The sequence below is a fragment of the Strix aluco genome, chromosome 12 (assembly GCF_031877795.1).
Source record: "Strix aluco isolate bStrAlu1 chromosome 12, bStrAlu1.hap1, whole genome shotgun sequence".
Taxonomy (NCBI): Eukaryota; Metazoa; Chordata; class Aves; order Strigiformes; family Strigidae; genus Strix; species Strix aluco.
Genome location: NC_133942.1, coordinates 22,984,323 through 23,002,244, shown reverse-complemented (window position 1 = coordinate 23,002,244; position 17,922 = coordinate 22,984,323). Strand labels below are relative to the sequence as shown.

The following is a 17,922-nucleotide window of genomic DNA, read 5'->3' as shown; positions in this document are numbered from 1 at the left end:
TTCTGCAATTTTTAGTTTTTCAAGATGTGTGTGCACACGTGAAGCATTCTCATGTCTGCTAGTTAGCCCCTAAGGTGGTACAAGTTTTTACAGAATTACATTTAATAAGCTGTACTTTGGTGGTTTTGGAGGGGGGGTGTCGGTTGGTTTGGCGGGGGGGTGTGTGCATTTGTTTTTTTTCTTTAAACCTGCACAAACATTCTACAAAGAGTATCAGAGTATTCCTACCTGCTCAAGCCAAATACAGTATCTCTATACATTCACCTTAAAATTTCTAATTTAAAAAAATAGGGACCTTTTGGCGAAACATGAAGAAAACCACAAGAACTGGTAGTGACTCTATGCAACTCAGACACAAATCCTGAGAAACATCTGTAACCATGATCAATAAAAATAACTTTCTGCCACTACATAATTATTCTCCATACAATTATTGCCTTTTCAACATGTGTTTTATGACATTGCACAGGCATAGAGTTCTCTAAGGACCAGAGACCTTGGTATAGTGGTATAAACATTCTTTTGTTTATTATGTGAAAGTTTGGTGGAAAGCCATGTGCAAGACTGGTTGGCTGAAAGCAAAGCATGATCTGAATCTCAAATTTTGGATCCCTCATACTAATGTATTTCTCAAGAAAATTTCTTACAGACCTGGTACAAATTTAGTTTCAAAGGAAAATAGTTTCTAGGACAATTCTGCCTTGAGGTACAGTGTATTTGGCTGGGGAAGCCTTATTTAAAACTCTTTGAGCCAGCTTTGTTTTTAAATATCTAAAATAACTGCCAGATTTAGAGTCTAAACTGTGACTGGATGAAAGGAAATCTGGTTCTTCCTACTCTCCCAATGCCATAAGACACAAATAGTGGCTTCTAAAAGCCTCCGATCTGACTACAGGTTATAAAAAGATTCAGAACTGCTACACTGCAGATATGAGCATCAATGAGCTTCTTTATATAATAAACCCATGAATAACAAACGGGAAGATTCAAGACAAATTAACAACTCCATGTAAAAAACTAAACTGGGCAAGCCAGCTCACATGTATCTGTGCATGCAGGCACATCTGTGATAAAGCTTCTACTTCAAGCTCAACTATTCTTGTCTCCAGTAACTGAATTCAAGCTAAACCTGTGTTTAAGCAAAGTCAGATGTTTCAGCCTTCTCTGTCCCTCCTCTGCACACACCACCATCACCCCCCCACCCAATAAAATTAGACTATCAAAATTAGGAAGGTCACCTTCTCACATACTAATTACAGAAATCCTGTCCCACTTGAAGGAAGTTTCACAGAAACATTCTTCAAGTTCTAGCATAAAACAACTTTAATTCATTTATTAATAATAAAAATGCTAAAAATATGGTATGCTAATATAAATCTAAAGAAAGTTTCAAAGACAACAGGAGTGAGAACACAAGATTCTAGTTCACCATCACATCAGAATCTTTCTTTAGAAAGTTTGAGAATTTTTTTTCTTCTGAAGTGTGAATGGGTCAAACACTGAACTAACTTTTCTACACCCACACTGTCTTCATTTCACAAATTACTTTATATATGCAATGTTCTTCCTAGGTGGATACATATAAAGAACAGGCCATAGGCAGAAGATTGCCAAGTACATGAAATTTTATGTATGTGTGTGTATATATATATATAAAATGATCTAGTGCTAACTCAAGAAACATACAAGGTAGAAATGTGCAACTGAACTTTTAGACTGAGTTTCTACACTTTTCATTCACTGTTTATATAATATTAACATACAAAGAATAGTTCATAATCAATTTCAAACTCTTTATTTTCATATATTACAAGAAACAGAATACTTAAATTCAGAACCATTAACAACATACCTGTGAACTATTTCTTTGCTCAGCTTGTCTTCCACCTCTAGAAAATGTCTGAGTTTTTTCAATCCAGGGTTTTTTTTGCGTTGCCTGGGAACTTACATTAGTCCAACTTATACCAGCTGAAAAAGAAACACCATCTACTAAAAAATGAATTAGTATGACAGAATATGTCATAATGATACATATGCCACCAGAGCCAGGGGCACAATTTTAACGCAAGTAAAGCTCTCTGGGAAAGTCTGATTCTCCTCTGACAATATTTACTTCTGTAACTATTTCCAGATGTTCACAGAATTGCCTTTATAGATGCGTCAGATGACAGACATTCAAACTGCCAACAACTGGTCATCAGGAAGCAGGCAGACAAAGGCAATCTCAGGTTCATATCCATGCCAGTTTTGGTCCAGTCATAAATAATAGCCACTAGCATTACCCACTACTACCAGGCTAACCAAAATATTTGTTTGTGTTACAGTATTTCTTTAAAGCTTCTAAAAAAGCATTAGTACTTCTCAAATAGAGAATGAGAACTCTTTGGCTCTATTACTACCCAGGTATGAACTGCAGTCCAACAGGGTAAGGAAGCTTGAGAATAAAATATAACAGAAGCACAGCTTTTGTCTCAATGCTTCCATTGGAATCTCTAGCTTTTTTAATCCTTTAAAGAAAGGCAGCTGTCGATAAATCATTAGTGATAGCTATTTATACACTTGTTCATTTAACAACATTTAACAGGGGTCTTGGTGGAGGTCGTGGAAATCATAATAAAGACATATCTTCAGAAGTATCTGATCAGTTAGAGTAGCATGTTGGAAGTAGATCGAGAAGCAATTCCTAGCAAAACGTAAAGCTAAAATACAAAAGTGACCCAGCCAAATTTTAAACAGCTCACCAGCTAAGACAATGCTTACTTGTATTTATTGATGGTTCGACAACCTGAAAAGGAAAAAAAGTTTTTAGTAATTTTGATTAGTCTGTAGGATACAAATATAATTAAGTTATTCAGTTATATTTACATACATTCATCGCACAAGAATCTGTATTTCTTGAAGCCATGGCTGCAGCCTGGTTATTTCCATGCTTAGGACTACAATAGCCACTGTCACTGTCAATGTCTGCCTCACTTGCGCCCTGTTCACTAGAGGACTCGGCAGCAGGGTGAGAAGCTCTTCTGCGCCTGCCTTTTGATTTCCACAGCATTGTAGAGGCACTCTCAGAAAGTGACTTATTAGCTATATCTGAAGGAAAGTCTGCAAAAAGCAATAAAAATATGATTACTTGTGCAGGAATTCTTAAAAGACATGAAAAACCTACATGTCATAATAGCATTGAATTTAAACACATTATGTCTAGGTCCAACTATTAATAATAGTCAAAGTCTGTTTTTGACAGTGGCAAAGTCTCTGCAGGAGTAACCAGTAACCATCATTGCAACGTTATAATGTAATACATTGAGTAGGTCTCTGCAACCATCAGCACCTTTTCTTCTTTATCTTTTTGATCTGCAAAGATTTATCTTTAAAGCCACATCTAAACCAGGTCCACCCTCTTTTAGGAAAGATGGCAACTGACATGTAGTTCTAGTTATTTTGCACACACAGAACACAAGAAAGAAATTACCTGTTTGCTGGGATGCATCAACCAACAAAACAATCCTTGATCTGTTCTCAGGACCTGATGAACTAGTCTCCTTTTGAGTGGCGACATTTTTCACCGGAGGACGTTTGTTTTTTACATGTGTCTGTAACTGTTGTTGCTGTTTTAAAAGATTAGCCACACATACATACAAGTCATATGATTTGACTTCACAGTTGTAATCAAAGCAATTAAAAGTTCTAATGCTCTCTACAGAAGCCACATGTTTAAAGACAAGAGATTAAGGGAACTATTCATAAGAATACTTGATTTATTAAGCTCTTTGCAGTATTTTCTGCATGAACTCTTTATTATGTGGAAGTGTCAAAAAAAGTTAAAGAAAGTATAGGTATACTTCCTTTGTTCTTTAATGAAGCAATTCTAAGCTCTCAGACCAAGCTAGCACAGAGGCAGAAGGGCGTTTCCCATGTTATACTTGCAGGCTTTATAAACTCACCAAGTATTTTAACACAAAATATCTCTATAGACAGAGTTTTGCTACCCTCTGATTAACACCTTTCCTTCCATTGATACTACTGACATACCTGTTCTTGCTCAAATGAGATGCATGCTTCCTGTATAAAGACATTTTACTTACACAGTCCTACCTACCGTATTAAAAACGGACTTACTTTTTGTATGACTGGTCCCCTGTTACTGCTTCTGCTCCGCTGACTGGACAATGGAAAGACCTGGCCTGACGGGTTGGGACGCTCAGTGCACTCTGTAGTAACTGTATTTACAGCATTTGCTGTTTGAAAGGGTGCAGAATAGGGGGTAGGGAAAGGGTGATAGAAACCCATGACCTGAGCACATGGCGCTGGCATCAGCTGATAGTATGTATATTCTGTAGAAACAGGTGGTTGTGCAGATATTATAGGATAAGCAAGGTATGGTCCTGCAGGATTTGGGTTGGGTTGCTGCCATCTGATGTCATTGTTGTATAATGGAAACTGTCTGAAAAATCAAAGGGAAAGACAACTGCTCAGTAAAGTTTCCCTTCTCAAGGAAATTCAGACCTCTACCACTCCCTTAAAATAATGCCAACAACGAACCAAATAACTACAACATTTGTTTCATGAGCTCCTAGCTTTTAATAACTGAACTTAAATTTATTAGGACTTCTTAGAGATGCCAATTAAATGATCCACAAGCTCACATTACATTCAAGTGCAAAATAAATATCTTTGTTGATCTTGCATTTGTATAAACTTATTAAATTTCTAGTATTAAGCTTACAAATAAAATGTGGCATTTCCTTTGACAAGTATTTCAGATCCATTACAATTTCATTGTTTCAGAAAACACATATAACCTAAGTAGATACCTAAGCTCACACAAGGTAAGCTAGCAGACACATGGAACAGTGACGTTCATTATCTAACTTAGGGCCAAGTACTTCACTATATTAACTTGCCAACTCACCCTTGTTCAAAATTCCTATGAAAATGCAGGCCTTAAGAAGCACCCATGAAAACAGACATTTACAAACTTACTACTGAAACCAAGTGCGGAGACTTCTTCCTGTGTTTATTTGTGATACACCATACTACAAGACCACCCCCTTGGAAACTATGAACCCAATTCTCTTTCTCTTCAAACCCCAGGAGACCATCTACACAGAAAATGCAGAGGCCCAAATATTAGAGAAATAGAATAGGAAAGGTAAACATTCAGGATGACTTTACAGATCCACAGCAGGCAGTTGCTAAAGGATTATTTCTGTTCACACCTATTCAAGTGCAGTAGCACTGAAGTGCTGTCCCAAGCAAACACTGGGTACATTTTTCAAAACCAAACAGAATTATTTATGCCTTCAATACAAAATAATCAACATTGAAGTTGTGCATTCAGTGAACAACACATTTGGGCTAGAATAAAAAGAGTTCCTAAACTCAATGTATTACAACTAATTATGCAAAGAAACCTGGATACAGCTACACTCAATACAAGCGTCAGCTGCACACTGTTTTGCCATGGCAGGATCTAAGTTGGACACCTGGAGCCTTGCTTCAGCACCAGAGATTCAGGCACAGACCTCTTGACTGCCCTGGAAGATGCAAGAGCACAGCAGGTGACTGGGAGGGATTTGTACCAGACCTCTGTAGCCAGGGAAAGAAAAGCAGCAAAAAATATGAACAGAGAAAAGTAGAGGGAAGGAAAGAAGTAAATATTGGGGACAGAGAAACTTCATCCTCACCCATGAAGGGTCAGAAGATTATATATGGTGAACAAATGAATATACAGTCAACAGTCACTGAGTCCTCTCAAGTCTACCAAAAGTTTAAACTCATTTAAAAATAGATCACCTTTCATGAAGGCCACAACCACTTATTACCTATTAGATTGGTTTTCCTGTACAAATGGATAGCAAGTGATCAGGTAGCTAGGGATAGGAGTCGGTTCCATGCCATTAATTCCTCCGCTGTCGTTAGGAAGCGCCATCGGGATCATTAGTGTTTCTGGACCCTTCTTCTGAGGAATAAATGGTTCTACTTCAGCTGACAGCTTGACATTCTTAAGAAAGAGAAAAGAAACAATGTCTTCATTAAATACAATCATAAACTGTTTGGGAAAATTTAGGTCCATGAAGTTGTATGGTAATTACCACAAAGAGCAGGCAAATGGATGACGACTATAGGATTTCTGCAGTAAACTGAAAGAGGCGGAAAACAGTTGGCAAGTGCTTGTTACATCCTTCCAATCAACACAGGGTGTAATACAGATCACCAACATTTAGCATTTGTATTAACCTTTAAATTTTCAAAGTGCAATACAAACACTAATTAATTTAAAGGGGACTGAAGTTCAGATCTTGCAGAGGATATACTAGTCTGAGCACAGAAAGAAATCAAATTAGCACTGTAGGTGGAGCACAGTTGTGTAGGCTTGCTTAAGTGAAACCAACATATGGAAGATGTAGTAATGCCTGGCCTGCTCTACAAAATTGACCATGTTCCTAGGCAATTATAAAAAAGATTTTTCAGCAGTATTACTGCTAAAATAGATGGTGTATCAGAGAAGAAACCCCCCCCATTCCATCTGCACAATTTTAACATATTTTAAAGTGTTAAGAATATGATTAAGTTTTGCCATGAAGAAGGCATTAAAGACTGCTTAGAAATAACTTTTAAACTGTGCTTTCAAAGTATCTCCCCTGATCATGAAGGTAACCTCAACAGTTTATAAGATGTTTTTACCCACACTTTTGGCCTTGTGCAGAATAGCTGGGTGTTAAAAAATGAAAAATGTTCTATTCAGTAAGACAACTGCAGATCCAAAGTACCCTTTAATTCTATATCCCATTATAAGTTATATTCAGCAGAAAAGCATCTTTTTGTACAAAGATTTCAGCTCAATTATACTTGTCTCACATTAGTATCTCATAGAATACCAATTTCTACGAAGATTCCATCTAAAGCAGGCAAGGACTCCAGAAACTTTTCTTCCCATATATCTGAGAAAGAATTCCAAAGGCAACGCATAACCTGTACAAGTACATATTCTTATTTTACAAAAAGGAGACCCTGAAGGTTTGATGTGCTGAGGACAGTTTTATACCCTTGCCACTACCTGTAGAACATCCACATGAGCAGAAACAGCCAAAGAACAGGAGCTCCGAAAATATCATGGCAAGTAGTCCCATGCCTACCACACACTGGTCAGTCCACGTTCTTGCTCTGTGTCAAACCCACAAGCCATCCAGAGGCAGCCTCACTATCCAATATCTGACTCTACAAATTTATTTTAGAAGTCCCCAAAATTTATTTTTTTAAATAAGATCGCACATTTGTTTAGCAGCATGGGGGCAGAGGAGGTGGGAGGGGCAAGTGCAAATAGATTTTGAAAATACAGTTGCCCCACTCAATAAGAAAGCCTACTTTTACTTAATGAGTAGGTACTTAAATGTATGACTGAACTAGGAAAAGTGAGGTCAAGACCCACTCATGCAGAGTATTGGATCTTTGTTTAGTCAGTCTGACACACATACAAGAAAATTTAATTACTGAGCAAGAAGTAGAATCATCATCAAGTAAATTACTAAGATCATGAGTTACACTGTAATTCAACAAACAAGTTGAAAACCAACTGGTATTTAAGTATTTTGCTGTCACGTACTCTTAGAAAGAGGAGAGGAAAAAAACACCATAGCTGAGACTGCAAAAGCTCCCTAACTTTCATCTAAGTATTACATTCACTATTAAATCATCATAACTACCAGTGACTGATGCATATTTTTATAATACAGAAGTATTTTCAATACATATTACTTATGATTGCAATATTAGAATTCCCTGCCAATTTAAAAAAATAAACCAAAAATTTTGCTCAATGCATTATTTTCAAGTTCAAATAGGGCATTCAAACTAAGTAATTGCAAAACCAGTCATTCTAGAACAGCTATTTGGGTAACTCATACATATGGAATCAAACTTTTCCTACAAAAAGTGTTATTATACAGAAAGTGTCTGTTTCTGTTTTTATTTTCACCCTTCCATTATAAAATTTGCTAATTCATACTTCTTCCATGAGATTTTATGCAGTATTAACTCAAACTTCACCATCACCCATTTCCTGTAAACATCAGTTCACCAAATAATTTCTATTTAAACATCACTTACTTTTTCCAAATACTGTGCATATCACTAAAAATGAACTTTATAAACCCAGGAAGAAGCTTTCTAAGTGAAACACTGTTTAGGATAGGAGACCATTGTCTTCAAGATGTCTGCAAGTATTAAAGTGAGATCAAAGTTACATCCTTAAGAACTTTGATGGTACGACATTCTGCAAGCCACAGTGACCAAGGGCAGAGCTTGTTTATCACTGAACTGAGAATTCAAAAAACTATACAAGGGGGGGGGGGGGGGGGGCAAAAAATCATGAAGTATAGAGTCCATGATTATTTTTAACTATTTCTTGAGAAGCTTCCCTGCCTTTGGACTTGTCAAAGTGTGTTGGGAAAGCAGAAATGTCCCTTTCAACAAAACGAGTCTCTGCTTTGATATGCTTATTTAGTAAGAACATCAGACATTTACAGATAAAATTGTAGCATCAGAGACCTGAAGTTTTAGCAGCAAAAGAGAAAAACAAAACATCTAAAAAAAATAAAGGATAAAAGTGGAACTAGAGTGGCAGGAGGAAAAAAAAGTATGTCTTAGCAAGTGAACAAGATACACTATCCTTGTCAAAAAAGTGGTTATTAACGACTGTTCTGAAAATGCCCATGGCTATAAGCACCAATACAGAAGTATCCCACCTGCTGCGCAACAAGGTCTGCGTTACAGAGGAACAATCATCTTAATATTAATTAAATGTATTTCTTGACCTTTAGGTAGTAGGAAAACATTCCTTCCTTCTACATGAACTCTTTTTCAACTCCTGAAGTTACGTTCAGAGGAAGCGCTGTGGTGCAGTTGCAGCAGCAGCACCGCACTTGTGCGACACAAACCAACCACCCTGCTCTACCCAGAGCTTCCTCTCCGAGCTCGGGCACATCCCTCACCTACCCCCCTCTGCAAAACTCCAAGGCATTCTCCTCAACACACAGCACCATGAGGATAAACACTTTTCATTTAAAAAAAAAAATTTCAATTGTCAAGTGCTTACGTACAGTGATCATGTAATAAATAACAGAAATACCGACACTGAAATCCCTCCCCGAAAACCAAGACAGTTTTTTCATGCTATTTCAAGATCGCCAGGCAAAAATATTTGCTTAAGAATAGATTCAGTTGTGGACTGGCCTACAGAACTAGATGGCATAAACATTAAAGGAACACCAAGGCTGTCTCATCCATAGAAAATTCAACAGTAAAACTAAGATGAGTGCTTTACAAATATGGTATTCTTAATGAAGCACTGAAAACTTTCAAACTACCATTCCTAATCTGCTGGTCACTATCTCCCAGCAACACGTCAAGTGAACTTTAGCCAAGATACTAATTATAAACCACTTTAGTACTAGCTCAGAAAATAGTCAAAACATTTTATTTGTGATTCAGGTTGGGACAAGATTCCCTATTTTCAAGGTCCTTCCTGTCTGGCTGTCTGCTCCTTCCCTACATTATTTTGGGAGATTGATGTGGAAATACAAAAATCATTCCTTCATGGCGAGTCACGTGCAGAATGGTCTTGTTACAACTACTTTTGTGATATTGTATTATATCATCATTCATTGTTAGTGTTATGAGAGAACAGTCTTTCGCATCATGTATTAAAAAAGGAGATATAACTGATCAAAGAAGGAGCCGAATGACTCCCATCAGCAAGGCTGCCAAAGCAAAGTATTTCTTATCAATTTGCAAAGATAATCCTCACCTTAAATTTTATCCAAAATATTTGGATGGAAAAGTATTTAAATCTTTCCAGTAAAAATAGGATTATACATCTTCTAGGTTTTGGGTTTTTTTTAATTTATTTTAAAACTCTTATGTAATTTGACAAGTTTAGGAAAATTTCATTCTAATTATTCTGCTTGATTTTGCTAGGTTCAAAATTCGGAGACGCCCAAACTAGAAGGACAACTTTAATGTTTCCTTTCCTGTTGCCCAGTCTCTTATAAAGGTAATGATTAACTATCGCTACGACAGAGCAATTGACTAAAAGATTTAAGTACCATTTTCTGTACAGCTTGTAATATATTTTGCTTACCTATAGTGGTAAAATAAAGATACAGCATATCCTGTAATCATGAACACATATGGGTGTACTTGAAAGTTAATTTTTTTTGCCTACAGAACTTTGATAGTGTCTGTTATTTAAAGGAATCGAAACTGCATTTCAGAGACCTTTTACATGCATTATACCTTACTGTTTCCTTGTGCAATCTAATCTATACCTACAGGGTTGTTTGGTTTGTGGAAGGTTTTTTAAATGCTTCCAAGAAACTTGTTTCAGCAAAAAGAAGAATTTAGGGTAAACCTGTTTCTAAATTTTGTATTTTGTTCTGTAGGCCCTATACATATATATATGTACATATAGACAAGCTAACTCACCAGAATAGCAACTGAACACTTAAAAACCGTAATACAGGTGTTTCAAACTCATTCTGCAAACATAATACAAGCAATTCTCAGCACAACAGATACATTTCATTAGACAACAAGGCCCCATTTCCACTTCAGGGTAGAAAACAGAAACACAGCTCAAGTGTATTGCCAACTAAACAAAATTAATTTCAACATACTGCTTCCTTATAGTATTTTACCAGTCTCTCTAAAATACTTAAAAGTTCCTTTTTACATAGGATGTGTCTTCAAAGGAGGGCAATAAACTGCATTAAACTTGAAACAAAAAAGGGAAACAAAACTAAGTCAGGTCAGACTGCTAACCAAACCAAAATATAAACAGACATGTGATTATGTGATTATCCAGACATTTCAATACATTTCACAGATGGCTAGTGGTTTCATTTGACATGCAAGGTAAACAAAATAGCAATGCTAATTTGCCCAAAGTTACCTAAACAGATTTTTTTAGGACTATGGTTTTCTTGGCTAGGAGGAAGGGTTGGTGAAGATAGACAGAAAAGTAACTCCTCTTTTTAATAAATGTAATTTTAGATCTCCTGGCTCCTAATATGTTGTCAGAACAACAGAAATAATATTCCCTTAAGAAGGGAAAGTGAAACAAAAAGCAAAAGAAAATAATCATCAATTTAGTAGTAAGTAAAGGTGCTGCTAATTTGTCATTGCACTGGACAAGCAAAACATAGCGAAACTTCTTCTTTGAACAGGTTGTGTCTGTGCTCCTTTGGCCAGATACAGAAATAATAATGCCAAATAAAACAGTTTGTTATTGTTTTTTAAAATACCATATTGACATGCTTGAGAATAACAACTGAAGGAAACTCCAGAGCAAGAGATGAGATCCTATTTTAAACAGCATGATGTTTCAGAAGCAAATACTAAGTGCATAAATCAAAGCGCATGCAAATACGTATGAACGCAATTCCTCAAAGACTTCATCCACACAGTACAAATGGAGTGACAAGTGCAGATGAACAGAACTAACAGGACTGATCATGCCACTGGTTTGTAACCACAAGCAAATAAAAAGAATTAGACAAGAAAGATCTGTCAAACACTAAGGAATTTGGGGGAAGGTTCCTACGCTTTTCCTAATCCTTAAAACAGAGCACTTACGATACTAATTTATGCTCTAATTGCTCACACAGTATTGAGATTTATTCTGTCCTGTATTCACTAAAAAATTAGCACTTTGCCACTGACATCAGTAAATGCAGGATCAGATCCTAAATAGTTTATATTAAGTAATATATGGTTTTGATCAGGCAATCTAAAGTCAAACATTGCAAATATTGCAAGTCCAAACTTAATTCTATTTTGGAGTGGAACTTTTTCATGTTTATTCAACCTTTCTCATCACAAAGCTAAACAAAGATTTACTGGACTTGACCTTTGATAACCAAACTCAATTCTAAATATAAATTTAAGTCATGCTGAAACACCAGATTTTCAATCAGTTGCTTATTAATGGAAGCAGACCCCTTCAGAAGAAACCAAGATTTCTACAAAATTCTCTTTTGTAGATATCCCTAGCTGCAATTTACAAAATGTTTTTCAGTAGCTCATTACATATTTCAGTCCAACAATTACAACTCTTTCAAGACAGCATATATACTGAAGCGATCCTTTGTTTCCTATATAAAAGCTACTGTAGTCACCAACAGCTGCAAAGACAGAAGATGACACAAGCAGGAACAGAATGGTAAACTTTGTCCTATAGTTACAGGACTGTATGTTTAATCTCGGAAAAGTTTTTGTTCATTGTATCTTAATGTCATTCAGCATTTTCCATTAAATAGGATCTCTGTCAGCTTGCTCTCTTACAAGAGAACACTTGGATATCAATTTTACCATTTACAGGGTGAGAAAATAGACACAGATGCCACATTTCAGAGGGCTATAATAAAATCAGCTGTTTTTACTGTCTCAAAGTCTGGCAACAAGAAGTCTCATCACAAATGTAAGATAAAAACATAGCTCAAATAACTTTTGTTTTTAGAGAAACAACCCTGCTTCTGAATTTTGGATTTCATAATTTAGAAGTAATTGTAGTAGTAAGACAGGTCACATTTAATCTATTTAAAGAGAAACTTTACAAATATGGAAGTCATTGTTTCTATAATTAGTTGCTTCTAAGTGGCAGATACTTAAGGAATGGTAAATATGCAGTCCAACTGGAAACACCAGCAGCAGGCCATTTAACAAAGCACAAAATGTAATCCTCCCTATTTAGATTAAACAGAGTAATTTCAATGCAACACTTAAAGCGAATACACTACGAAGTTAGTCTTTCCCTTTTCCCTCAGCTCTTAAGGGAACCATGCATAATTCTCTTCCCTTTCACAGAAGAAAGTGCCGTGCTCAGAATACAATGAAGCCAGCTATTAAAATTTTTACATATATGTAGAAAATGAGCAAGTGGCATGTTTAAACTCAAAACCAGAATATTCTGGAAAAAAAAGGGGGGGAATGAAATGTAATACATTTTACAAAGCTTGTCCAAAGATAAAAAGAGCTACCAATGGGATCCTCTTCACTTATCTGGTTTACAGCATTTAACAGTACAAACTTCTACACTCACACTATCAATGTGAAGTAGCAGTATTTGAGTGCTTTGTAGCCTATGTACTAGAAGTATTAATACAAACCATTCATGTAAATCAGCTTCCCCATCTCCACAAACAAGTCAATGATAAATAGATTTGTGAACAAAAGGTTATGTTCATATATCAATAACGTTTAAATTCACTGGAGAACATGTTCAACAACAACATAATACAAAACTCTTCACAAACCCCAAGGTTCAAGAGAAAGTAACATGCAAAACATATAGCACAGGAAAACTGACCTTTCCCAGTTTGCCTCAGTTGAAAATTCTGTCATGGGTAAGAAACACTGAAGGAAGTTGTATAGGATAAAGAGCAGATGACATTGATCTAGATCTACTTCTATGGCAAGCATATTATCAAGCCAACTGTTGAATGGTCAAGAATAGTAGAGGCAAGCAGAACAGGCTGTCTTTAAGCAATACTAATACAAAACACGGGTCATTGATTTTGCAACTTCACCCGATTTCTCAACTGCACTAATGGAACCAAGCGTCTTAATCACAGGGCAAGAGAAACGTATCGTGCTTAGAAAAATCAAAGCACAACCCCCTCTTTGAGAAGGGAAGTGTTTCCCTTTAGTTTTCTACCACAATCAGCTTCAATAGAAAGAGTGCCAGAGGTCATGTGCCGAGTTTTATCTCTTGAAGGAAAAATAACCTACACTTAAACTGCCAAAACCCATACGCTTTTAAATGGGAACAGTTTTTAGTTCTAGCATAGACAGAAATAGATTTCCAAACGCACTACAAAAATCGTAACATGTCCTATCATAAAATAATTATTTTTAAACAGCTTCATTATGTTTTTATCTATGTCAGCTTCCAAAATATCACTGAACGTATTATAACAAGCAAAGTCACACCAGAATTTAAGTAATAAAAACCTCAAGGGCAATCTACAAGTGACATCTTTTTGTCATTTAGGTGTCCAAATGTTCTTGGTGCATGACATCTCGTAGTGATTTATCGAGCCAACACCACAAAACTGTTCAAATACACTCCCCATCAGAAGTATTTGTAATCCTTCTTACTCTTGAAATACTATACTTTAAACATAGCACAATATTCCTACTCCTTCATATTCTAATTCCACAGTAGTTATCCCTATCAGCATGTACAGTTACCATACTGTGGCTGAGAGTGTTCTGGGACAAAGGGGAAAAGAAGTTAAGTACTGTTAACACACATCTGCATGCTTTAATATTCATTTACCAGATGCCATGCAATACGGGTGCAGAAAGGAACCCCAATCAAAGAAAAGATGGAGCAGCACGCAAACCTGATGCAACCTTACCAAACACTTACACTGGTAAAGGAGATTACATTCAATTCTTACAGCACAAAAGGTTCAAACCCAAAGCATTTAGGGCGCTCCTAATCAAGATGCTACTGTATAATGAGAAGACAAAAGCAACAAGATAGTTGAATCATTTTAGAAACTCATCAGCTATTAATTATTTGCCTGCCTAGAAGCCTTACTAGTGGATAAGGAACCCACAGGACTAAACATGCTGCAAACAGAATAAAGATGATGGTTCCTGCCTCAAAGATCTTAACTGCACCTCCAAGTTGAAATATTGTACTTAGTCAAGATAATCCCACAGACAGAGTCAATACTTCAATACTTTACACTTTAAAAAATACAATGATTCCAGTTTTCTTGAGCTATTCCAACAAATAAGAAGAGGACAGTTTGACAGGGGCATGTGTGTGATCCTCCAGTAACGAAGAGCTTAAGCACCAAGGAATAAATATTTTACAAGTGTACCGCAGTACTGATTACAGATGAACCAAAGGGGGTAAGAAAAAACCCCACACCAAACACCAAGATTTTAAAGCAAAAAGTACAACAGATTAGACAAATGTAAATTTTACCAAGTAAGATCATTTTTTTCTACATGAAGGCAAATAAGAAAGCATGCAAAAAAATGAATTTAAAATCATTATCACACCAGAAAGCCTAGTAAGAAAGACACAATGGGAGCCATACTATAGTAAGATACGCTGCCCACTAACTTCCTCAGACATATGTACAAAATGAAAAGCAATATACCTCTACATAGTTCATTATTACTCAGTATCTACTTTGCTACAGGAGTTTGTGTTATTTTATTGCTTAACCCTACTATTAGAACCCCTGGAGATGGCAAAGATGAAAACTACAGAAAAACAGTAGTAATTCAAGAATTTTTCAACACATTCTGCTGAAAGAGAAGCTTAAAAGATCAGGTTGTTATGGATTTGTAACATTCATTTCAGATATATCTTTTAGAACTCCTTCTTGATGACGAAACATTTTATTGCATATCTGTAACAAATCCTATGAACTCTTAAAGTCCCAGCTTAAGCTTCTTCATGCCTACAGTTTGACGGGTCTTAAGAATAATGCAAACTGATTACCTTCACAAAGCAAAGTTAAATATTGAAGAAAAAGAATAGCGACTTGTAGGACTAGTGAGCTATAACCAACTCTTTCCTACTCAGCTAAGCAGTTGAGACCATCAGGTATGTCCTAACACTGAAAACTTCAACCTGAAATTTACAGTATTTCAACAAGAGTGACACACCTCTCACATTGCGAAGTTCTTAAGAAGCCTGTAAAAGTCTCCTCTAGTGACCAGGCAGGTTTAAATTAAAAGTCACTAACTGCAATTATTCCCTAAGCTGAAACAAAGCCTGAAGGAACAGGAGGGAGAAGGCCAAAACGGAGCTTTGCATCCCTTTGCGCATACCAAGGGAGATGCTCGCGGCTCTCCAGTTCCCGCAGACAAGCCAAGCGCAGGCTCTGCCGGGGCTGGGGCCGGGCACGGCCCGACGCCTCTCGCAGGAGGCCGGCGCCCAGCCTCCCGCCCCGCGAGAGGGGCCGGCAGCCGCCTTACCGGCCCGGCAAAGGCGCCGAGCTCCCGCTTGCAGCCCTGAAGACACCTCGTCCAAAGCCTCGGAGGGGCCCTGCGCCGGCGGGGCGGTACGACAACCCCCCTTCACCACCAGTCCCCGTCCTCCCTCCGAGCCACCGCCGGCCTCGGCAGGCCGCGGGCCGCGCCCTGCCCCTCCGCTCGGCAGCCCGGGGCCGCTGCCTGGCGGGACGGGCCTGACAGAAACGGGTCTAACAAAGCCGGGCCGCCGCCCCGCCACCGCCGCGCCGCTCCCCTCTTCTCCCCGCCCGGCCGCTCGCCCCTCTCCCTCACCGCGGCGCCGGGGCGTCGCTGCCCCCTCCCGCCGCAGCTGTTTACGGTCTCCTCAGCGCCGAGCCCGCCCCTCGCACCTTGTCAGCTTTGTCCATGGCTCCAGCTGGGCTGGGCGGCGGCTCTAATGAGGACGGCGGAGAGTCCGAGCCGCCTCCTCCATGGCGCTCGCTTCCCCCACCGGGCTCCCGCACACACCCAGAGCGGCGCTGGCCCCGCTCGCAGCTATCACGGAAACCGAGCCCGGCTACGCCACGGCCGGGGGCGGGGAGGGGAGAGGAGAGGAGGGGGGACGACGGCGGCGGGGCGAGGGCGGCGGGGAGGGATCATCTGGGACGGAAGCCGGGCGGGCCCAAGCCGCGCGGAACGCCCTCGCCCAGGCGGCGCCGGGCGCTCCCCTCCCCCCGGCTGGTGGCGGTTGTGGCGGGCGTCCCCTGCCCGGTGGCTCGCCGGGCTGTGTTCTGGCCACCGGAAAACAGGCGAGGCTGTGACTTCAACATTAAAGAAATCTTAAAAAATGAGCGGACGCGGGGCCGTGCTATTCCCTCTGTCCGAGGCCGTCGCGTACGCGGCGCTTCTGCCTGCGGCAGGTGCATTGCGGGGCCCGGTCTCCTCAGAGGCGGTGTCGGGGGACGCTCAGGCAGACGATGTCCTTGAAATTATCTGGAACATCGAAACGAAAAAAAGAAACCAAACCATCTGTGATTTATTTAGAGGCAGAAATCTAAAAATGTCGCACAAGCGTCTCGAGCGCGGGGCCGGGCTGTGAAGCGGCCTGGCGCTGCCGCCCGCCCCTGGCGCTCCCGGCCCAGCCCCACAGCTGAGCCCTCAGCTCCTCTGGAGTGACCAGGTCGCTCCCGTGGCGGGAGGGAAATTTTTAAGACATGGGTTTTAGCACAGGCTGTGTGACGTCTTCTTTGTTTATGTTGCTGCCCTGGTTTTAACTTGGGTGTAATTCTTGTGAGTAATGCCAGCAAAGTCCATGAGACCATGTTCACTCCTCAGACCGCGGAGGACGGGAGACGAGCTGGCGCTGCATATGCTCCCATACACATACTCAATATGCAATGGTCCTACATTGCATTAAGCTATTATGTCTGTTGCCTTGGGTTTAATGGAAATCAAGCATGATTTATTTACAATTTGGTTGGTAATGTTTTATCAACATTCCTAAATCATGGTGAGGGAAAAAGAGAAAAAGTAGAACTAGGCTAAGTACCTTTGTAAAAGAAATATGCAAAGGATATACCGGAGCAGACTCTTGAGCACTTGCAGGTAAAATACATTTATAAAATGTATTAATACAAGAGCAGGTTTCTGCTTGATAGAGGTTCTTGTGAGGAAGAAATGGTTAAGGGAAAAAGGAAGCAAGCCTGTATCTGAATTTCACAGAGAGAAAACTTCCAAAAATGTCTCTACAGAGCTATCTTGCTAGAGCTTCCTAGATTTACCCTTTATAATTATTTGATCTTTCCATCTTATGTTCATTATGCTGTGTAGAAATTCGTTCTACTTTCTAAAAATTTTATTTCTTGGATTAATCCTTTGTATTTGCTTAAGAGTTTCTCTTCACCATTAAAACTTCGTATGTAACATATGGTATTATGAGGATGG

At 38.9% G+C, this 17,922-nt stretch overlaps 1 protein-coding gene across 3 annotated transcripts in view; it reads right to left on the bottom strand.

The window, feature by feature from the left end:
• The window catches only part of SECISBP2L (SECIS binding protein 2 like), a 31,160-nt gene extending 14,526 nt beyond the window's left edge, over positions 1–16,634 (bottom strand). Inside the window, exons 1-7 of one of the 3 annotated variants that reach the window (XM_074838079.1) lie at positions 16,389–16,634; positions 5,823–6,001; positions 4,117–4,441; positions 3,470–3,605; positions 2,870–3,099; positions 2,761–2,785; positions 1,853–1,989 (exon numbers count right to left, since the gene is read on the bottom strand). In XM_074838079.1, coding sequence (XP_074694180.1) covers positions 1,853–1,989; positions 2,761–2,785; positions 2,870–3,099; positions 3,470–3,605; positions 4,117–4,441; positions 5,823–6,001; positions 16,389–16,406 — 1,050 coding nt within the window. In that variant the 5' untranslated portion in view covers positions 16,407–16,634. The remainder of the gene's footprint in view (positions 1–1,852; positions 1,990–2,760; positions 2,786–2,869; positions 3,100–3,469; positions 3,606–4,116; positions 4,442–5,822; positions 6,002–16,388) is intronic. The other 2 variants (XM_074838080.1, XM_074838081.1) reach the window with 2 other exon arrangements.
• Positions 16,635–17,922: the final 1,288 nt, after the last annotated feature.